Consider the following 23,918-nt stretch of genomic DNA (forward strand, 5'->3'; position numbering starts at 1 on the left):
TCAGTCTCTGCAAGCCTTCATAGGTCTAGATTAGTTGATTCTGTTGGTCTTCTTGTAGAGTTCTTGTGTCCCCCAGGTCCTTCTATTCTTTACCCCGACTCTCCCACAAGACTCTCTGAACCCTGCCTAATGTTTGGCTATCGGCCTCAGCATCTGCTTTGATCTGCTGCTTGTTGAAACCTTTCAGAGGACAGTTATGCTAGTCTCCTGACTGCAAGCATAGCAGAATATCATTAATAGTTTCAGGGTTGGATTCTCTCCTATGGGGTGGGCTTAGGCTGGGGTAGTTATTGGCTGGGCATTCTCTCAATCTCTGTTCCATCTTTATTCCTGCATTTCTTGTAGGTAGGGTAAAGTTTGTGTTGAAGGTTGTTTTGTGGATGGGTTGATGTCCTCCACTATCCACTGGGAATCCTGCCTTGCTATGAGGTGGCTACTCTAGTAGCTATGTCTCCCGCTACTAGGAGTCTCAGCTTGAGTCATCCCTGTATCCTTCCAGGGGTGTATCCTGTTGGCAGGTCTCCTTCTTGCCCCCAGAGATGCCCCGCCCTTGGTTTTCCTTCTCTCTTCAAGCCCTCTCGCCTCTCAGCCCTGCTCTCGCTGCATCTGATCCCCACCCTCGTTCCCCTCCTAACATTCTCTCCCACCCAGTTCTCACACTTCATCCACTTCTGATGTCTATTCTATTTCCCCGGCTGAGTGGGATTCAAGGATCCTCTCTTGGGCTCTCCTTGTTACTTAGCTTCTTTGGGTCTGTGGCTTGTAGTATGATTATTTTGTTATATGGCTAATAACTACTTATAAGTGAGTACATACCAAGGGTGTCTTTCTGAGTCAGGGTTACCTTCTTAGGATGATATTTTCTAGTTCCATCCATTTGTCTGCAAATTTCATGATTTCTTTGTTTTTAACAACTGAGCAGTATTTCATTGTGTAAATGTACCATATTTTCTTTATCCATTCTTCGGTTTAGGAATATCTGGGTTGTTTATAGTTTCTGGCTGTTATTAATAAAGCTACTATGAATATAGTTGAGCAAATGTCTTTGTGGTATGGTGGAGCTTCCTTTGGGCATATGCCCAGGAGTGGTATAGCTGGGTCTTTTTTAAAAATTAATTTATTCAGATTACATCTAAATTGTTATCCCCTCACTTGTATCCTCCTGTTCCTCACTCCCTCCCTTGTTCACCTTATTCCCCTCCCCTAGGTCTGTGACAGAAGGGGACCTCCTCACCCAACATATTGTCACAGCCTATTAAGTCTCATCTTGGTAGCCTGCTTATCCTTTCTCTGAGTGCCACCAGGCCTCCCCACCAAGGGAAAGTGGTCAAATATAGCGCACCAGAGTTCATGTCAGAATCAATCCCCACTCTCTATACAACTATGGAGAATGTCCTATCCATTGGCTAGATCTGTGTAGGGGTTCAGTGTTTACTGCATGTACTGTCTGTCCTTGGTTGGTGCAGTAGTTTGAGCAGGACTTCTAGGTCCAGATCCGCCTGTCATGATGTTCTTCTTGTAGGTTTTTAGGACCCTCTGAGTCCTTCTATTTTCCAATTCTCCCATACTTCTCTCACCTAGGGTCCCAATAGGAAGTCTGTGCATCTATCCCAATCTCCTGGTAAGGGAAGACTTTCATGGGACATCCCTTTTGGGCTAGTGTCCAATTTTAAATGAGTATATACCATGTGAGTCTTTTTGGGTCTGGGTTAACTCACTCAGTATGATCATTTCTAGTTCCATCCATTTATCCACAAATTTCAGGGTTTCCTTGTTTTTGATTGCTAAGTAGTATTCCATAGTGTAAATGTACCACAGTTTTTTTTTAATTTATCTATTCTTCAACTGAGGGACACTTAGGTTGTTTCCAGGTTCTGGCTATTATGAATAAGGCCACTATGAACATGGTTGAGCATTTGTCCTTGTTGTGTGGTGGAGCATCTTCTGGGTATATTCCAAGGAGTAGAATAGCTGAGTCTTGAGGTAGCCCTATTTCCAGTTTTCTGAGAAAGCACCAAATTGATTTTCAAAGTGGTTGTACAAGTTCCACTCCTGCCAACAACGGAGGAGTGTTCCCCTTGTTCTATCTCTTCACCAGCATGTGCTGACACTTAAGTTTTTTTATCTTAGCCATCTGACAGGTGTAAGGTGGAATATCAGAGATATTTTGATTTGCATTTCCTTGATGACTAAGGACATTGATTATTTCTTTAAGTGCTTGTCATTTGAGATTCCTCTGTTCAGAATTCTCCGTTTAGCTCTGTACCCCATTTTTTAAATGGGATGATTTGGTTTGTTGGTGTTTAATTTCTTGAGCTATTTATATAATTTGGATATTAGCCCTCTGTCAGATGTAGAATCGCTGAAGATCTTTTCCCTATCTGTAGCTGCCATTTTGTTCTATTGTCCGTGTTCTCTGCTTTGTAGCAGCTTTTTAGTTTCATGATGTCCCACTTATTAACAGCCTGAGCTGGTGTTCTGTTCAGGAAGTTGTCTCCTGTGCCAATGAAGTAGCTCTTCCCTACTTTTTATTGGCTTTAGTGGGTGTGATTTTATGCTAAAGTCTTTGATCCACTTGGACTTGAGTTTTGTGCTGGGTGATAAATATGGATCTATTTGGATTTTCTACATGTAGACATCCTACTAGACCAGCACCATTTGTTGAAGATGCTTTCTTTTTTCCATTGTATGGTTTTGGTTTCTTTGTCAAACATCAAGTGTCCATTGTATGTGCTAGTTTTTAAATTCTATTTTACTTGGGTTATCTTAATCCTCTACCTCCCTTCCATGCCTCCCCCCTCCCCACCTTACAGAGGAGAGAAAGAAGGTTAGAAGGGACAGGGGATGTAGACCTCTTTAGACTTAGTTCTCGCTGGTTAGGATCATCAGGTTCATTGGGAAAATACCAGTCACAGGCATCATGATATCTAGCAGCAGCCTTCTTCCCTCTGAAGCATCCTTCCTCTCTCAGGGCTCTGATGTTTATACCCCCTCAGAGTGCTCAGAATTAAACTAACTGCAGCTGACAAAGACCAAGCCCCTCTTTTAAGCCATAGGAGGCTGCTATCAGCTGTGGATAAACTATGGCAGATCCATATCCCACACTTGGAATTAAAACAAAAACCTGTTTACATAACATAACTGAGTTTTTAAAGAAAACAAAACACTCAGAGTTGTAGATGTGTGGGTTTATTTCTGTTTTTTTGTTTGCTTGTTTGTTTGTTTGTTTTGTTTTTCATGACAAGGTTTTTCTATTATCTTTGCCTGTCCTGAATTTACATTGTAGACCAGGCTGGCCTCGAACGCACAGAGATCTGCCTGCCTTTGCCTCCTGAGTGCTGGGATTAAAGGCATGTGCCACTATGCCTGGCTTATTTCTGGGTTTTTTGTTTGATTCCATTAATCGCCCTTTCTGTTTTTATGCCAATACCATTTGGTTTTTGTTACTATTGCTTTGTAGTTCAACTTGAAAGCAGGGATGGTGATACCTCCAGAAGTTCTTTTATGGTACAAGATTGCTTTTGCTATCCTGGGTTTTTTATTTTTCCATATGAAGTTGGGAATTTCTCTTTCAAGGTCTGTAAGAATTGTGTTGGAATTTTAGTGGGAATTGCATTGGATATGTAGATTGCTGTTGGTAAAATGGCCATTTTTACTATGTTAATCTTACCAATCCATGAGCATGGACGATCTTTCTATCCTCTGATGTCTTTTTCAGTTTCTTCAGAGACTTGAAGTTCTTGTCATATAGGACTTTCACTTGCTTGGTTAGAGTTACACCAAGATATTTTATATTATTTGTGACTATTAAAAGAGTGTTGTTTCCCTAATTTCTTCCCCAGCCCATTTATCATTTGTATAAAGGAGGGCTACTGATTTTTTTTTTTTTAGTTATTTTTGTATCCATCTACTTTGCTGAAGGTGTTTATCAGCTGTAGGAGTTCTGTGGTAGAATTTTTAAGGTCACTTATATATAGGCTTACATTTTTTACAACCTACTTTATTTAGGATTCTTTTTTTAAAGATTTATTTATTTATTATTATGTATACAATGCTCTGGCTGCATGTACACCTGCGTGCCAGAAAAGGGGATCAGATCACATTATAGATGGTTGTGAGCCACCATGTGGTTGCTAGGATTTGAACTCAGGACCTCTGGAGGAGCAGTCAGTGCCCTTAACCTCTGAGCCATCTCTCCAGCCCTTATTTAGGATTCTTAAAGGCCTTTTCCTCTTTTCCAACCCCCCAAACCCTAGGTAGGAGAGAAAGAAGGTTAGCAGGAAAAAAGGGGGCATAGACCCCTTTACTTCTTCCAGCTTTGTAGGGTCATTGGGTTCTTTTGGGGGCAATACCAATCTCAGTCAGCAGGATATCCAGAAGTCCAGGTAAGCAGCAAACCAGCAAACCAAACGCAGCTGGCAGTCCTCTGTCAGTGTCCTCCAAATTACCACCCCTTCTCCCTCGAGGCTCCCCCTTTTTATACCCCTCAGAGTCCCTGCACAAGGTAGATATCAGCCGTGGACAAACTAAAGGAGAAACTAAAATCCCATACTTGGGATTACAACAAAAACATCTTTACAAAACGTAACTGAGTTTTTAAAGAAACCAAAACTCTTCCATTACAATACTATCATATAATCTGTGAATAGTGATATTTTGACTCATTTCTTTCCAATTTGTGCACCCTTGAGCTCCTTTAGTTGTCTTATTCCACTAGCTAGGACTTCAAGTACTATGTTGAACAGATATGGAGAGAGTGGTCAGCCCTGTCTTGTCCCTGATTTTAGTGGAAGTTCCTGGGGCCCCAGCTCTGCCTGCAGTGCCAGAGACAGCAGCCACTGGGGACTACCAGCAGTGGGGAGGTCTCTTTAATTCTTTAATGGCCAGAGCTATGGCTCCTGGCATTGGCTGTGGATAGAAAAGAAAAAGGGAGAACAATCACACACTCACACTTACTCGGAGGATGAAGCAAAATGAGCTCCAACACCCTTCATTTTTCTCCGGCCCTTTTTATATGAAAGAAAAAAAATACCTCATAGCTATGCAAGCAACCATCAAAGAAACAGATAAATTTGTCACATAAGAGGGAGCTACGGCAAGATTATTGACTACACATTTTTCTAACACGACCTGCACCTAACCAAACATTTTTTATTTATCTTTCAAAACAACATTTTTAAAGTATTTTTCACTTCATAAGTTCGTTATAAGTTCAAAGCAGTAGCTTTTTTAAAAAAATTATAAATGTATCCTCCACTCCACAAGCTAATTATAAATTCAAAGCAATTGGTTTTCATGTCACAGGCTAACAAGGTTTTTTAACCGAGAAACAGGTGATCTATGTTATGTTTTATTTTTGAAGTCTTTTATAGTTAATCATGGGTTTTTCTTATCGTAATGCATGCTGAGACACGTGATCTCACCTGGAGTGAATGTCTTTTTCTTGATCATAAATCATCCCAAGCCTGTTCTACCTATTATGATCCATGTGCCTGTGAAATTATGATGTACAGCTCTTGCTGTTCTACAGGAGGGCTTAAGATTATTTGAATCGAACCACAAATTCCATAAAATCATTATTGTAGGCTTTGAACTTTTCCAAACCTACTTTATTTGGGGGTTCCTTTATGTTTATGACTCCTGTCCAACCCACCTGCCAAAGATAGGAGAGAAAAGAGGCTAATGGGAACAGGAGACGTGGAACTTTTCAACTTGGTTCCTTGGAATGATTACCACTGTTTGTAGTCAGGATTTCAGCAGACCTGTTAAACGACAAACCAGCAATTCAGCAAAGGGGACTGCAACCGTAGCAGCTGGATCCCAGAGTGGCAGCCGGAACCTCGAAGTGCTCTCTGGAGCGGTTCTCTCCAGGAGCTTCTCAAAGCAGAGTGACGAGTAGCCAAACAATACGACGCAATGCCAAAACCAAAACGCCAAAAAAGCCAAAAAAGCCAAGCCTCTTGTGTATCAGTTGGCAAAGGCCATGCCCCTGCAAAAGGCAGTTCCTCTTCTTGTGGACAAACATCATGTGTTCTGCCACAAGTCTGTTTCTAGCAGAAAAACACCACACACCCTCACACGAGTCTGTTTCACATCCCACAAGACAAAAACATGTTTACGTCCACTACACATTATCAGGAATTATAAGTTCATCAATTCATCTAAATAGCATTATTTCATGAAAGTACATCTTCGTATTGGTCTGTATGGAATTTACCCAACAGAAGTGGGTTAACACCCAGAAAGCAATCACACCACAGAATAGGCAGTGAGGGTCTCCCCATGCTCAGTCACATCATGCCAGACATGTGAGGAATACAAACATGACAAGCAAGGGAAGGCACTTCAACGGCAAGAAACAATCTAGAGAGGAAGCCCCTGGGGCCTCTCCAAGGTTCACCCATCGCAGCTGTGGAAAACGGTTGGCCATCTCCAGGAAACTTACCTGTCCACTGCAATTTTTTCTTCATGGCCTGTGCCACATATACATATGAGAAAGAAAAAGGTCTGCATGTTGAAAGAGTCCAACACAGGAAAGGGACATGTAAGAGATGACTGAACTTTTTTTTTTTCCAAGAAAGAGAAACTGATAAGTCTCCAGAATTGAAACTTTCAGGCCTGTCCCCCTATGCAAGGCTAAAGGCAGTTCTGGAACCCAGAATCTCAAGGGATAGATCTGAAAGTTAGCCGGGTAGTGGTGGTGCATGCCTTTAATCCCAGCACTCGGGAGGCAGAGGCAGGTGGATCGCTGTGAGTTCGAGGTCAGCCTGGTCTACAAAGTGAGTCCAGGACAGCCAAGGCTACGCAGAGAAACCCTGTCTCAAAAAACAGAAAAAAAATCTGTAAGTTATAGTAGGGGACAAGTCAATACACAGAGGCAAATAAGCTGAGACCAAACAGCTGGCACATTACAAAAGACATTGTGTAATGACTGTTGGGAAAGGGCATCAGTTTCATTAGTCATCAAAGAAATGCAAATTTAACCTTCTTTGAGAGACCTCAGCACATTGAAAGAATGGCTGAAAGGCGGAAATAGCAAATGTGGGCAGTGGAGGAAGCCTCGAGTGTGCGAAGTCCTGAGTGAATATGTGTTGTTGACATAGGTACAGGCATGCCAAGGTCCCTACAGACTCCAACCTTTAAGAAAATAGCAAAGCCTTCCCTTCTGGGGTGTGTGTGTGTGTGTGTGTGTGTGTGTGTGTGTGTATGTGTGTGTGTGTGTGCGCGCGCGCGCACACGCGCGTGCACGCGCGCAAAAAATGTCCACCCTAGCTTTTTCTCCCTGGCTCATTACACCTGAACACTGCTCCCCTATAAAAACTGCTCTGACCAAGATGAGCTAAACCTGTCCTCTCCATCAACTGCCTACACAAACCTGGGCTCTTGATCTGTTTGCAATCACCCTGCCTCCTTGCTCAGCTGTGTGTGGCAACCCCACCTCCCTGTTCAACTCCGTGTAACGAACACACTGAGCTTCTGGAGTGCTGTGGTTTCTCCACCAGAGCCCAGTCCACCTGAGCCCAGCTTTGTGTCTGTGTATCCGTACGTCTGTCTCTTCATTCCTTCACCACACCCAGTCAGGTCCATCCTGGAGACATGGCAACCAAATGCTGGTAGAAAGGCAGCTAGGCAGTGCTTTCACGTATTGTTGGTGGCAGTATACCTTGGCACACCATTTTTTGGAAAACTGTTTAGCAATATAGAGATTCCTTTTTTATTTTTCCTTACCCAAAATGCTTAGACCAGACAATTGCAGATTCTGGATTTTTTTTCCCCCAGATTTCGGAATACTTGCATATGCATAATAAAATTTTGTGGGGATCTAAGCTGAAATACCACATTTATTTGCTTCATATGTGCAAAAGCTTCAGATAATCTTATTATGTAGTTTTAGGGCTCCTGTCTTTTTACTGTGTCCCATTGCATAAGGTCTGATGTGAAATCTCCACTTGTAATGTTCTATCAGCACTCAAAGAGAGAGAGAGGCTTTGGAGCATGTCAGATCTTGGGTTTTTGTATAGCAAAGATGAACATATATTTTCTCTATAGCCTTGATATTCTACACTGAACAGAACTGTGTACATAGAAAATGCCCACAGAAGTTCACCAAAAGAACAGCACTACACTGGTAGCCAAAAAGTTAAACTATACTGGTGTCTATCAGGATAGTAACGTATTCATATAATGGAATATGAGAATTAATGAAAAACTCATGAAACAACATGGCTAAATCCCATCAAGATAATGCTGATTAAGTGAAACAACAAATTAGGAGAAAATATTTTAAAAATAGATATGTGATAAAGGATTTATAGCCTGAATATATAAAGAGCATTTATTTCTCAATACTAACAAACAATCCAATTTAAATGGGGGGGGGCAAAATAAGGTTAGATATGGTGATGCATGCCTGTAATCCCAGCATGAGAGAGAGACTGAGGCAAGAGGATCTAAGACCAAGGCCAGTCTGGACTACATGAGACCCTGTATGAAAAAGAAGAAGGCAGGGCAAAAATATTTGAACAGGGTCTTCCTCAGAAATATAGAGGCTTTTTGGCCCATTTGCATATCAAGGCTTTCTTGTGCATGTCTGTTGCATATGTCACACATCACAGGTCACATTACTGCAATCTGAAATCTCCACCCGGCATGTACATTTTAGTTTTGTAATGCAGTCTGGAGTTGCTCCCTGCCTGTGTCTGTGTCTGCGACCTGATTTAGTCTGCAGTCGCTGGAGAATTTTCTCGCTTTTTGCTTTGCCTTCTGGTTCTCACTCCTGCCCTACTCACCTGCCTTAGGAGCTTCCTTAACCAGCATAAAGCCCCACGTGGGGCCACATATTAAGTGGTAGAGTTATTGCTGGGAAAAGGAGCTTTATATTCAAGTCCTCGGACTGGGAAATTATTTTAGCATTGTCTGTAACAAGACGCTCCTCACGTCAAACAGTGGAGTGGTGGTGTGGTGTTTAACACACACAGAACTGCAATGGGCAGAGGGGCAAATAGGGGCACGGGGTGAGACGGAGATCATTGCCATGGGGCGATATATGCAGCATATGGCAAGTTGGTGGGAAAGCCTTGGCCTTTTAATTCTTCTCAAAATTCTGCATCCTGGCTTTTTGGTTAAGCGTCTGCCAGCTGCCACCACGACGCTCGGCTGCTCTGCTTTATAGAATATGGAGGTGCGTTTCAGGAGTGAGGCAGTGAGGTCTGGCCTACACAGGTGACAGCCGTGTCCCTGAATGAGGAACATGATGTAGATCAAATACAGGCATCTTCCTTCTCTGAGAAGTCTCCTAAGACTGAGGACATATAAAAACAGGGATAAGCCCTAAGTAACACATGCACGCCGTGCACATAAAATATATGAGCACCCAGCATATTTTATCTCCGGTGCCTAATCTCAGGCCGGATTCAGTTATTGCTCTAACAGGTTTTATTATAAAACCAATAAAAAAGGAGAACAAACCTATGTGCCCGGAATTAAAGCAAGGTGTGGACTGCGCCTTGCTTTAAAAGTTCCAAGAAGGTGTGAGTTGTGCCTCGCTCTGAAAAACCTCAGTTATAATTCGACGATAAGGTTTAATACAAGAACCAATGAACCTGGACCAGCAGGATGGCTCAGACAGTAAAAACACTTGCTGCCAAGGCAACAGTAAATTGCATGCCTGAGCCCCACATAGTGGAAGGAGAGAACCAATACCCACCTGCTGTCCTCTGACCTCAGCATGTACAAGTGCATTCGCGTGCGCATACACACACCCACACCCACACATACACACACACACACACATATGAGGAATTAAGAGAAAAGGATCAAAGGAGCCTGCCCTACCCCTTGCCTAACTATAAAAAAAGAAAGAAAAAAAGCCTTCTAGATTCGGTTCGTGGCACAGTCAGCTGGCCTGCGAGACAGGAAAAACTGAAGAGATGGTGCATGAGGCTTTGAACATACGTTGTTTTTACCTTCCATTGCCGACAGCTTCTTGGTCTCCACAATTACAGCCGACAGCCTTGGGGACCAAGGCCACACACAACCTCTGGAGAACATTTCTATTGCAGTGGCCAGTCAAGGGGTTAGGGTGGTCACAATTAGTCTGCATCATGGAAACATGCTACGAAGCCCCAAATAAACTTGTCATAATTCCACTTCCAGCCCTGAGGGGCCTGTAGCAAGTTTAGACGGTGTTTAAAGTGTTAGAAGAAATAAACAAAAGCACCATGACTTTTCACCATTGTCCACTGGCCATTGGTCTCACTGGGTCTCCTATAACTAACCTCAGTGCCAGGATGAAGCAGAAATGTTTATCTTTATGTGCTCCAGTGCTTGGCAGGTCTAGGTTTGTCCCCCAGCCCAGTGCTATCCTATAATACACAGAGTTAATTTGACGATCTAGAAACACGTCTATCACCGGGTAGGAGAATGACAGAGCATGTTACTACATTACACTTAAGATGATGCCCTTAGGACTGGCTTTTGCACATGTGTTTGAGCAAATACCAGTGAACACAGGTATTCATCTAAAAAAGTGCTTAGGACATACATAGTAATCAGAGGTTTTAGCTGGTGGAAAGAGGTTTCTGAAGCACCGTGTAGGTTTGCTAGCCGTGCTTTTAGCTTTTTTTTTTTTTTTAAGAGTGAGGCTGTGTAGAATGTTGTCCTCTGAGCATAACATGGTTGTTAGCATCTGAATCAGCAATTTCGAGTACTGGCAGGAAGTGCAGCAAGACTGGGCCTGAGCATCATAGGAGGTAAGGAGGGACTGAGAGATTTACCTGAGAGTCCAGACACTCCCCTCCTCCTGAGCAGCATTCTCCCCGCCCCCCAGCACCCTCCCCCCACCCCCGCCATGTAACTCCGTCCAGCTGCACATGGTTTCAGGGGGTGCTACAGTAAATAGGGAGGTAAACAGTTAACCAAAGGGGCCTCTATCTTGCCGTTATTTTGAGAGATTGACACCCACGCTAGGTTGGGACTTCCGGTGGTGCAGGTGTTTTAGGGTCATCTGTGTTCCATTAAGTAAGCCTGGTAAAGTCTGGTTCACAAAGCTAGAGTCGGTGGAATGATTCCTTTGGTCCACTGATGGGCGCGATCTGGGGTGAATACACTCTACAAGATGTTCCCTCCACAGAGGCTAACAGCAGTTTGAACTTGAGAAGGTGTAGCCTTGGCTATCCTGGACTCACTTTGTAGACCAGGCTGGCTTCGAACTCACAGCGATCCTCCTGCTTCTGCCTCCCGAGTGATTCTCTTTACTAGAAAAACCTGAAGCCTTGCAACGCAGCTGGAGGGTATAGAACCCACCGACTCCGCAGTCTAATGTGCGCCTCTGGCAGTGTCCTTCCTGTGTTTGGCTCAACAAGGACAGGAAAAAGCCAGCTCTTTCTATCACTCCTTTTCAGCGTCCTGTCCTGATGGTGTCACTGTGACGCAGTCACGTGGCACTGAGGATGAACTCAAAGCTTGTGAAACCCAGGGGTTTCCCCCAGCCTGAAGCACTTGGTTAGATCACAGACACTACAATTCCGTCTCTAAAGTAGGTCAGTTAGAAAAGCAGCGTCTCTCAGGCTCATCTCCACGATGCAATTATGAGCAGCTCCAGGGAGCACCACGACTGCTCTGTCCCGCCTTCCTGAGAAGGCGGGAGAAGGAAAGATCCTCTGAGGGAACGCAAGCAAGTGGACAAAGCCCAAGGATTAGAAGGAGAACATTCGGAGTCAAACGGGCCTTTGCTAGCTATATATGTCTAGTGATGGGGTCTGCCAGCGTGTGCTTAGAGAGCCTACAACTTCTTATGTTGCTACACGCCATATGGAGGTCACGTGATTGAATGTGGGGAGGAAGTTGCAAAAAAAAAGAACAACAGTGAAAGGTTTCTGAAAGTACAAACAAAATTAACAACAACAACAACAAAAAACAAATGTGCAAGAAATTTGAGATGATTTTAGTACAGCTGCCTCTCCATAGCCCAGGTTCTGAACACACACACACACAGCACTTTGCATCCTGTGATGCCACACACCACCAACGGACGCAGCCTGAAGCCCCTCTCAGTTCAGATATGAGACAGCTGGGCACTATGGACTGCACTGTTTTCCTTACTGCACGTATGATGTTCTTATTGCACATGTAGAGTTTTCTGTTTACATTAATGTAATGGGTTAATGGAAAATAAGCTCTTGGGATATTTTCCTACTGCCCATACCATATAAGGCATCACACTCACATGTCTTTGAATTGTATTGTGTTAGAATGTTTGATTTTAAGAATTGCTGCTTCTGAGCTGCTGACTTGCCTTTCATAAAAGTTTGTTAATTGAAATTTGCCTTCAGATTAGGGCAGAATTTACAACAAGTTCTCAAGTGGCCTTAAAAGTGCCATTACTGTTTTGTGTTATGTATTTATGTAAAGTAGAGTTTCCCCACATTGATTATTTAATCAAAATATTGATTGACCCTGAGAAGTGTTGAAGATGTTCCCACATCCTACAGTTATCAAATATTCAGCCATAATTTTAATTATGTAAAAATAAGCACACCTATCTGACTAACATGTAAATTTGTTTCCTTAATAAATTGTAGAATTGGGGCTGGAGAGGTGGCTCAGTGGTTAAGAGTGCCACCTACTCTTCCAAAGGTCCTGAGTTCAATTCCCAGAAACCACATGGTGGCTCACAACCATCTATAATGTGATCTGATGCCCTCTTCTGGTGTGCAGGTGTATATGCAGACAGAATACTATGTACACAATAAGTAAATAAATAAGTCTTTTAAAAAAAAGAAATAAGCCGGGCGTGGTGGCGCACACCTTTAATCCCAGCACTGGGGAGGCAGAGGCAGGCGGATCGCTGTGAGTTCGAGGCCAGCCTGGTCTACAAAGGGAGTCCAGGACAGCCAAGGCTACACAGAGAAACCCTGTCACAAAAAACCAAGAAAAAAAGAAAGAAAGAAAGAAAGAAAGAAAGAAAGAAAGAAAGAAAGTGTAGAATTATATATTTACAAAAGAACTATAAGCCAGGTGTGATAGTACACATCTGTAATCCCGGCACTTGGGAGGCAGAGGCAGGGAAGTCTCTGTGAGTTCGAGGCCAGCCTGGTCTACAAAGCAAATCCAGGACAGCCAAGGCTACACAGAGAAACCCCCTCTTAAAAACAAACAAACAAACAAACAAACAAACTCAAAAGAGCAAGAAAACAAAAAACCAAACCCAAACCAAACCAAAACACCCCGAAAGAACTATTTTCTTACTAGCAAACGTTTGATTTGAAAACTATATTATCTACTTATATGCTGGGATTGCATAAGATTTTCTTGGGCAAAAAGAATCTGAGTGGAAAAGCCTGAGAAGCCTTGATAACACCTATGTGAAAACCACGCTGTTGTGCTGGGCATGGTGGTACACGCCTGTCATCCTAACCCTGACAGGCTGAGACAGGAGAGGTCACCCTGAGTACACAATGAGTATTAAGCTAGTCAAGGCTGCACAGAAAGACTTTGCCTCAAAAAACAAACAGAAAGCTTAAATCCAACCAACGGAACAAATGAATGAACAAACAGCCTAGATTTTGTTTTTCCCATAATATTTGTTGAAAAGTTTCTCAAAGCATCTACGTTTTGTGTATGTTGTGGTTCATGTGTGCATGAGTGCACAGTGCATGTATGACCTCAGAGGTTCAGACTGAGTGGCTTCCCTGGTTGATTTCCATATTGCGTTCTGAGAGGCGTTCTGAGAGACGCTCTCACTGAACCTGGAGCTCACACACTCAGCTAGGCTCGGCTGTCCTTTAGCTTAAGGGGACTGACTCTTCTCTGCCTCCTCAGCACCGGGATCCCAGGTGTGTGCCAGTGTGCCTGGCCTTTTATGTGGGTGCCTCAGATCCAAACACAGGTCCCCATGACTGTACAGCAAGCACTGTTCAGACTGAGCCAATCTCTCCATCCCTAATGTCCACATTTAATGCCCAGACAAGACAATCAGTATTGGCTATCGGCAGTGCGCTAGTTACTGCCCAGCTTGTCACTCTCTTGTAGTGTACTCTGTCGATGCCGCCCCCGACCAGCAGGAAAGACACCAACACCGGGAACTCTTCTTGCAGCAGTTTATTCAGGAACTTTGACTACCAGAGTGACCCCGGGAAAAGCTCCCACAGAACCTTTATAGTGTGCCTGGTCCTATCAGAGACTGCCACGTTGTAGCTATTACTTATCTTCAAATCACAAATATTTATGTCATGTCACGCCACCTCACGCTATGCCTTCAGGCATGCGCATAAGGGGCTCACTCAAGGGCGCATTGCGCTGGGGAAGCAGCAGGGGTTGCTGCTATCTGTGGCTCTCCACAGTACTCAATAAACTATTCTTTTAAAAAAGGAAGAAAGGAAGAAAAGAAAGAAAAGAAAAGAAAAGAAAAGAAAAGAAAAGAAAAGAAAAAAGACAAAACAAAAACCAGAATTAAGCTTGGTAGGGTAAACTCTGAGGAAATATGAAAGTTTCATCCTAATTTCATTTTCCACATTAGCTGTTTTAATGCCTGGATCTATAGACCAGCTTAATATCTGGGGTTACACAAAAGATACTGTTTGTAAATAATAATCTTTGTGTCTTAAAACTCACAGTCTCAGTAATAATTAATAATGATTTAAAAAAAACAAACTGAAGCATTTTATTTGTTGTATCTCTAGAAAAAGAAGACCAGAATTTCCCCTGCTGTGTGTTTCCGTTCCGTTCTACTTCTCTATGGTCAGTGATGGCATCTCAGGTTGGCTGTGTGTTTCCGTTCCGTTCTACTTCTCTATGGTCAGTGATGGCATCGCAGGTTGGCCGTACAACGAAACCAAGCCGACCAGGCAGGAGCACGGTCTTCTGTCACTTTCCTTCTTTACATCAAATCTGAGGCTGATCCCTCTGTGCTCGCTAACCTGCCTGCGAGGGACATGACAGTCTTCCCCGGCTCTGTGACCATCCACGATTTCACGCTCGCCACAGTTAGGAACTGGGTGAGGACTTTGGAACGTGGCCTGAAAGGGACCTGGCATTTGCCTCACAGGCACCGTGGTGGTCACAGGCTGGAGGAGTAGAAGTTTATAAGGCTGCAGTCCCTTCAAACTGGCGGGCATAAGGAACGAGGCAAATCTCCTCCTACTGTGGACCTGCCGGGGAAAACTGCTCTCAAAATAAAGAGGTCAGAGTGGAATGGCCATAAGAGTGGATGCCTGCAGGTGAGGCAGGCTACCAGACATTTGGAAGGAAAAACCCCTGAGTCAGAAGAACGGCTAAGAGACAATTAAGTGATCTGTGACACAAATTCAGGGTCACAGCCACATGCAACAAATCTACAGCATCATAAATGCTTATTTTCAGCTTAGTTTTGGCAAAAGGCAGTCAAGTCCCAAGTGTCTTAGTGAATGACCTGAAATGCTACCTTAGGGAAAAGTGTCCCACATTTTCCTACTTAATATTCTGGCTCAGCTGGTTAGCTCCAAAACCTTTAAGGGTGTGGACTGGCTCTGCAATCATGACCAGATACAGTGGAATTATGACTTGGTTATGCCTGGAGAGGATGCAGCATCCTTAACTTCATATGCCCACTTTTGCTTTTAATGTCAGAGTGAAGATCAGGATTAAATACAGGAAGCTCCGAGTGTCAGGGACCAGCGACTTCAAAGTGATCCGTATTCAGAAACCAAAACGCAGCACAATTCACACAGGTGGTTGCCAGTGAGAATGGCTGATGTCAGCAGGTATAGTTCAAGACTTCAAAACAACAGGGACTAAATTCTAGCTTAACTAAACTGGACCTTCTTAGCCAAATATATTGTCAACACTCATTTCTGCATATATTGTAGGCGGGACTTCCAGTTTTTATGAGATGCTTCTTTTTCAGGAGTTTCCCTAATGAGAATAACATCAGACTAACAAGACAACTATAGTATTAATTTTAGAAAAGGCTATTGGGTTGGAGAGATGGCTCAGAGGTTAAGAGCACCATCTGTTCTTTCAAAGGTCCTGAGTTCAATTTCCAGCAACCACATGGTGGCTCATGGCCATCTATAATGAGATCTGGTGCCCTCTTCTGGCCTGTGGGCAGAATACTGTATATACATAAATCTTAATAAAAACCTATTACTTATCTTCAAATCACAAATATTTATGTCATGTGTCTTTATAAGGTTGACATTGACTACAGTCTTATTTAATGATGAAATCTAACAATTACTATCACACATAGATAACCTCTGATATTGTACAAGTGTTCAAAGAATCCATAGTTATTTTAGCTAGCATAGGACACCAAGCATACTTGCTCTTCAGGTAACACCTTTGGATAAAAGAATGAGGTTGATTCATCTTTACACAATCATAGGCTAAATGTAGCGCTCAAACAGAGCATACACAACAGGTAGTGGTGAATTAAAAATACCAATTTAGGGCTGACAGGATGGGGGAAGGCAGGGAAGGCAGCTGCCACCAAAGCCAGCTACTTGAGCACTGTCCCCAGACTTGAGTGTAGCCAACCGACTGCACTGTTGTTTCACTTTCACGCATGCGGTGTTGTATACACAGGCTATCTGTGAAGATACACCACGACCATGGCAACTCTTATAAAGAAAAGCATTTAATTGGGGCCAACTTACAGTTCAGTCTATTATCATGAGAGCATGGTGTCACATGGGCCAATATGGTGTGGAGAAGTCGCTGGAAGTTCTATATCTAGATTGGCAGGCAGCAAGAAGAGAGAGTGACACTGGGCAGGGCTTGCACATTTGAAACCTTAAAGCCTACCTGCAGCGACACACTTCCTCCAACAAGGCTACACTTCCTAATGGTGCCTTTCCTATGAGCCTATAGGGGGCCATTATTAGTCAAACCATGACACACACAAAATAAATGTAAAAAATAAAAATTCTCGTTTGCACCAAAGATCAGGACTAAGAAGTCTTAGGGGGAAAATACCCTCACATCAGTTAAGCTACTCACTTACGAACAACACATCTGCTGTCACTCCTTCTTTTGAAACTATCTTCAATTAACTATTCTTTAAAAAGATGTATTTATTTATTGATAATTTATACAGTGTTCTGTCCAAATGTGGGCTTGCACACCAGAAGAGGGCACCAGATCTCACTGTAGATGGTTGTGAGCCACCATGTGATTGCTGGGAATTGAACTCAGGACCTTTGGATGAACAGCCAGTGCTCTTAACCTCTGAGCCATCTCCCCAGCCCTTCAATTAACTCTCAATAGTCTCAGTTAGGCATGGCATGGCATGCACGGTGAATACTCTAGGGAGTAAATGAGAAAGACTAGGTCAGGGACACCTTCAAGGCCTTAGAACGGCTTTTCTCCTGTGATCTAAAGCCAAAGTTATAATGTTCATTTTGGTAGGACAGGATGGGTGGAGTTGTATCAGTATGTTATTTTTACATCTATATATTTAAAGGCTTGGAAACTCAGAGTGTTGCAGGAACAACCACCAGTGAACTGGCCCCCAAGGAAACCAGTGCCCCTAACCAGCAGGCAGTAGTCTAAGAGAACTACAGCCCCTTTCTTTCTTTCTCTCCTACCTCGTGTTGGGTGGGGGAAAGCTGGAAAGTATTAGGAAGGATCTGGGATGGAGAAGAAAGAAATAGAAAAACCCAAATAAAATAAAATAGATAAAAAGTAGGCCTACAAGATGTCTTTCCTCAAAAGTAAACTATAAAACGAACGCACCAGATTATACTGAGATATAACTAATATTCTTTGAGAAGATTAACCATATATTTTCAACCAAAAGCAAACAAACTCTTTCTTTGAAAGGCATAATCTGTAGTGTGAATACAAATTAGAATAAGATGCACTAAAATAGCCCATTCACTTGAAGAAACAAGGGAAACTTCTATAGGTTGCCTAGCCAAGCTAAACACTTGAAATTCCAACCCATTACTATCAATGAGAACAGAAAAGACTTGGTAGGAAAGCCACAAGAATTTTATTTATTGTAGCAAATACTTTCATGGCTTTTGAGAGAACTCAGAATTTCTTTGAAACACACTTGACTCTCTATAATTAAATTAGCCAGAATAAAGTCTTTATTTTAAAAAATCCAACCACCAAAAAATACACTTTATGTAATAACATGATGGAATGAAAAGGACAGCCTGGCTAGAGCTGGATGAAGAGGCGCTCACCTTTAATCCCAGCATTTAGCAGGCAGAGACAGGCGGATCTCTATGAGTTCAAGGCTAGCCTGGTCTACAAACCAAGTTCCAGGACAGCCAGGGCTATACAGAGAAACCCAGTTTCAAAAAATAAAACAAAACAAAAGACAACCAGGCAACAGCATCTGTCTGCCTGGTTGTGCCTTCTATTACTACCACTCACCTCAAACAGGCCTGAGGAGATAAAGATGATCCTGCAAGACCTACTTTGAGGTTAAAGAAAATTATTGGCAAAGTGTTTAAATATTTTTATAAATAATATTAACAAAAATATCTCACACTTTCAATTTTGTTTCAGCCTGGTTCTTGATATCGTGTCAGATGCATATTATATTAGACTTTCTTCTGAAGTCTAATATAATATTCACTTCACCACATTTCTGACTAGTGACATCATTTATGCTAGTAGTGCCCCACATGAAGCAGAAGGAAAGAAATCAACATGATCACAAATCTCCAATCAATCAATTACTGACCATCTGCCTGCCACTGTGCTTTGGTATCCAACAGTTTTGAAGTGTCACTCTCTAATAACGTTCTACCGCAGTAGTTTCTTAGGTAGTGAGGAAAATTTCAGCTCTGCAACACTCGCAGGGACAGCTGTTTCCTTCAGTTGGTTTTGTCCTGAAGAGAGATGCCCCAGGGAGAGTCATGTTTTACCCGTATGCCCAGATCCTACAAGAACCTATTATTTTCTGTGAAAAGCAGAAGGACCAAGCAATCCGAAAGCTCTATGTCTCTGTGTAGCGTTGCCGGCCGGGAACTCACAGGGAGCCTGTAGCTGCTGCATCTCAAGTGATTACCTATTGCAAACACAATCACCCCTCAGCAAAGCACTGCTGAGCTGACACTGTCTTAGCTGCTCAGAGCTCATCGGACGTGATGTTCACCTTCGGGAGGTTACACTCTTTACTGGTCTGACAGCTCTGAAGAATGTCCTTGTAGTGGTTCTTCAGATCCTCATACAAAGCCACAGTTTCTTGCGAGTAAGCCAAGGGCAACACCTTTTCATTCAGCAGCATCTGGACTTGGAATTCTTCTTGAGGGGTCTTTGCGTTTTCACAATGGTAAAGCACAAATATTAGGTTGGAGGCATAAGGGACAATGTGACCACTTCGGAACTTGCGATGGACTTGCTCCTCAAAGTTATAAGCCGTCAGTGGCTCCTTGTCTTTGAAGTAGCCCATGAGCGAGAGCAGCGGCAAGAGGGTCTCTGCATGACCAAATTGGAGGACGACTGGAGAAGAAACTGGCTGAGACCTTAAACAAGAAATTGAAGAGAAAACTCACATATCCATGCCAGAAAACAGAATGTCTATACTTAGTGCTAACTAATTTTCTCATTTGACAGTGTAATCTCACCTTTAGAAATCCTTTTATTCTTACATTTAGTGTGTAGGTTAGGGAGACTCACTAGTGTCAGAGACAAACGTCAGGAGTCGGCCTCTCCTTCCATCACGTGGTCCAGCAGATTGAGCTTGATAGTCAGGCTTGGCTGCAAGCATCTCTACCCAGTGAGCCATCTTGACGGCTCCTACTTTAAAAGTTCTTTATATATGTAACTCAGGCGTCTGGCTAAAATTCTGTGGGAGAACTAAACTACATTCACACTTATATTATAGGTTCTAGGAATTAGGATATCCGAAGCGCTGCAAACCCATTTGAAGTAGAACACACAAATGACCATTTTTGTCGGCAGAAGACCTTGAAGTGCTCACCTTACTTTCTGTAAGGCGCTAAGCAAGCTAATCCCTGGAAAGCCTGATCCGTGGAGCACTCTTGAATGAATGAAGTGTGTTGCCTTTTATCTCTTCAAATTTTCCTTTTCTCAGTAGTTACTTTTCGTGTGTGTGTGTGTGTGTGTGTGTGTGTGTGTGTGTGTGTGTGTGTGTGTACACCTTTCACCTTTGCACATGCAAATCCCAAAAGAGGGTTAGCCTCTGTGACTTCCTTTGAGACTGGAGGTCTCACCCCAAACCTGAGGCTGACACTTTTTTGGGATGAGGCTGGAGCCAGCAAGACCCAATAATTCTCCTGTCCCTGTCCCCACAGAGCTGAAGTAATAGGCATCTGTAAGGATAAATACAATAAACACACATGCACATACATGCTAGGAGGAGAGATCAAAAGAGCTAAGCTAAGAAGATATTAAGGCTAAGTTGTGACACATTTGAACTAGAGTTTGAACCTAAGAATACATGTGCTTGCTATAATTCCAGCTCCTGAGCCAAATTTTCAATCTGATGATTCTTTATGCTAAAAAATAAAATAAAATAAAATAAAATAAAACATTTTTCTTTTGTCTCTTCTGCTGCCAATAATATTTTAAAACCAGCAACTTTTCAGAAGAAAGCTAAGGGAAATGGTGCTTTCATATGTTTACTGTGGTCAGGTGCCGTGGCGCATGGCTGCTATCCCAGCACTCAGGAAGGCAGATCTCTATGAGTTCAAGGCTAGCCTGGTGTACAAAGAGTCCAGGACAGCCTCACAGAAGGCCCAAGTCTGGTTTCCAACTCCACACCAGGCCACTCACAACTGCCAGTAACTGCAGCTCCATGGGGATCTGACACCCTCTTCTGGCCTCTGTAGATACCTTTATGCAGTGTGTGCATATCTACACATACATAAAAAGTATAGGTGGTTTTTTTTTAAGATCAAAAGTTTATTGGGAACTTTATGAACAATCAAAATGTTCATATGTTAGGCTCAGAAAAGAAGTCATGTAAACCACAAATAAATGACTGTCTTCTGGCATTTGATTGAATTTAAAAATAACAAATATTTTAAAATTATTCTAGACAGTTGCTGGCTGGAGAGATGGCTCAAGTGTTTAGAACACTGGCTGTGCTTCTAGAGGATCTGGATTCTGTTCCCAGCACCCACATGAAGGCTCCCAACCATCTATAACCCAAGTCCCAGTGGCCCCAATGCCCTCTCCTGGCCTCCAAGGGCACTGTACACATGTGGTGTGTATACATACATGCAAGCAAAATCTATACATATAATAAAAATAAATACATTTTTAAAATCTGAGAGTTTACATCAGGAAGGAAAAGTGCTAGTTTTTTTTTTTAAAGATTTATTTATTTACTATCTATATAGCGTTCTGCCTGCATACACATCTACACGCCAGAAGAAGGCACCAGATCTCATTATAGATGGTTGTGAGCCACCATGTGGTTGCTGGGACTTGAACTCGGGACCTCTGGAAGAGTAGTCAGTGCTCTTAATCTCCGAGCCATCTCTCCAGCTAGTTTTTATAAATGTCATCACCTCATCCTCTAATACAGAATATCCTTTACTGCAAAAGTCCTCAATATAAACAAAACAAACAGAAAACAGGAGTTTATATTTCTGGCTAATATGCTACTACAACAAGACAAAGATAACTGTGATTATAGCTAAAAGTAAAGATGTTGTTTCTAATTCCTCAAAAACAGCCTAAAAAACTAAATGAGAATCAACAGCTGTTAGAATATAATTTTGCTAATTCAAATGTGACTGTAGGAAATAATAACTTACTATTTCATAGTTTATATATTTTAGAGTAATCAAGTAAAGATATTTCCAGTTTATGAAATGTCAAATAAAAAGAAGGGATGGACATGATTTCATATGTTTTTTTTTTTCCAGCCCTTACTGCTGCTCAAAGTATCCAGCCTGAGGCAGATGTTCTGGTAACTAAGAAAAAGGGACCTTTGAGATGCTACTTATACTAAAATAAGAGGATCTGAAAAAAAAAATAGCCTCGTTACAATTTGTAAGAAATAATAAGGAACAGTCGTTTCCAAGATCCATCTGGTGAGTCTGCTGGGTGTGGCAGAAGTATCACTCCACACCAAGAGCTCATTTCTCTTCTCCTGTGGCTAGGGCAAGGACAAACGCAGTAAGATAATGACAAGGAAAAGTATTTCTGCTCACACAGATAGCAGCGTCTAACAGCTGGGCGTTCTCCCACCTCAGGGAAAGTTGCTGAGGGCAGTGTCTGCAGAGCACGAGGCACACACTGCAGCCCGCCCTGGAGTGCACTGTAGAGATGCGGAGGCCAGGGCCACCTGTTGTCTGCATAACCAGTCAGACTCACTAGAAAAATACCATCCACTAAACTTACAAGGGGAGTTTAAGGAAAACAGTCACCTCTTTAGAAAATGATTGCTCTAAATATGATTGATAAGGTTTTTCATTTTTTGAGATAGGGTCTTGCTGTGTAGCTCTGGCTGGCCTGAAATTCACTATATAGAAGAGTCCATCCTCAAACTGAGAGATTTGCCTTCTCTTGCCTTCCCACAGCTAGGATTAAAGAAAGGCATGCACTACCACATATAAGCCATAAAGTCAAATACTTCAAAAGACTTCAGGTAGAATATATCTGACAATTACTAAAAATACATTTGTGGCTTGCTACCCTGACTCTGCATGCAAGCTCATGTCGGTCAAAGCCTTCACACACTTGAGCATCTGTTAAAGTGAGCATAGTAGGAGGTAGAGCTTCCATAGCTGACAGCGAGGGCATAACAACATGTTCAGCAAGTTACACCAAATAATGATAAGCTACTTCCTTTGAAGAGTTGCTGGACTAAACTATAGCAGTAAATCCTCGTTAGGCACAGAGAAGCAAATCACTGTGTGACAGCAATGGTCATCTGCCATAAGAGCTGGGGCAGCTGCAGCTGCAGGTGTCATTGGCCATACACATTAGTGCTGTAAGGGTTTAGAGTCCAAGAGGCCGGTCAGGTTGGTTCTCTTTCTAAAACACAACTGTGTAACACTACATGATGATAAACCCCAGATCAAATGGTACAATCACCTGACTGAACAGCATATTTAAAAACTGACCAAATGCCCACAGCACCAAATGTAAAGTATTTTGTTCAGGTATACCTCATGACTCAAGTTTCAGAGATATAATCAGAGCCAAAACGACCAATAAACTAAAATAAATGATCTGGGAAAAAACCTTGACTTCCTCTTCAAATGTGGCAAAGAAGCCATTGGACAAAATGTCCTCATTTCTACCACAGACAGAATTCTGCCAAAAAAAGGGCAAGCTTGGGTGTAGGCAGAGTCAACGGCCAAACTCTGCCAAGACAGGGTAAGCAAGTCCTCAATAATTCCTGCCTCACAAATATGTCTGTCAGATATATTGGACCAGAAGGCTGAAGATGATGCTCCAACGTTATAGAGAATTTTGGTAGCAAACTGTCTCTGTCATCTTCTCATTTGGAAAGCTACTAACCTGTACTCCTGGTATATTCAGGTAATCAAGTTTATTCCTTCTCAAGTCTCTAATGGAGTTTAAGACAGGTAGCTTAGTTTTACAATGAAGCTTAGTTGTTTAGGGATTAAGATGTTTTTAGGTCTAGATAGATGTTTTAAGTTGATAATGACAAGATATGATAGATATTGATCTATATTCAGAATTTTAGATGCACCAAGATAGGAAAGATGTTTTCTTCAAGGCTGTCAAATACAAATAGCCAAAACACTAAGAATGTAACATTTATATAATTCCTGATTGTGTCATGGTTCTTCTTGCTATAGGTAGTTTATTGTATATATGTGTAATAATATAAATGTATGTGTAAAAAAACCCAAATGTCCTTATTTCTGAAAAAAATATTTGTAAAAATAGAGTAGAACAAAGCATCCAGGATGTCAAGACACTTGTTTACTTCCAAACCAAAATGATTTCAAACCAATTTTCATCTGGGAACAGAA

General features: G+C 42.3%; 1 protein-coding gene across 2 annotated transcripts in view; it reads right to left on the reverse strand.

Annotated features, from left to right (window-relative positions):
* Positions 1 to 17,952: 17,952 nt before the first annotated feature.
* The window catches only part of MINPP1 (multiple inositol-polyphosphate phosphatase 1), a 29,162-nt gene continuing 23,196 nt past the window's right edge, over positions 17,953 to 23,918 (reverse strand). Inside the window, exon 5 of one of the 2 annotated variants that reach the window (XM_084771712.1) lies at positions 17,953 to 19,460. In XM_084771712.1, coding sequence (XP_084627838.1) covers positions 19,064 to 19,460 — 397 coding nt within the window. In that variant the 3' untranslated portion in view covers positions 17,953 to 19,063. The remainder of the gene's footprint in view (positions 19,461 to 23,918) is intronic. The other variant, XM_084771713.1, reaches the window with a different exon arrangement.

This window comes from Acomys minous (genome assembly GCF_964271855.1).
Source record: "Acomys minous genome assembly, chromosome: 2".
In the NCBI taxonomy this organism is placed as follows: Eukaryota; Metazoa; Chordata; class Mammalia; order Rodentia; family Muridae; genus Acomys; species Acomys minous.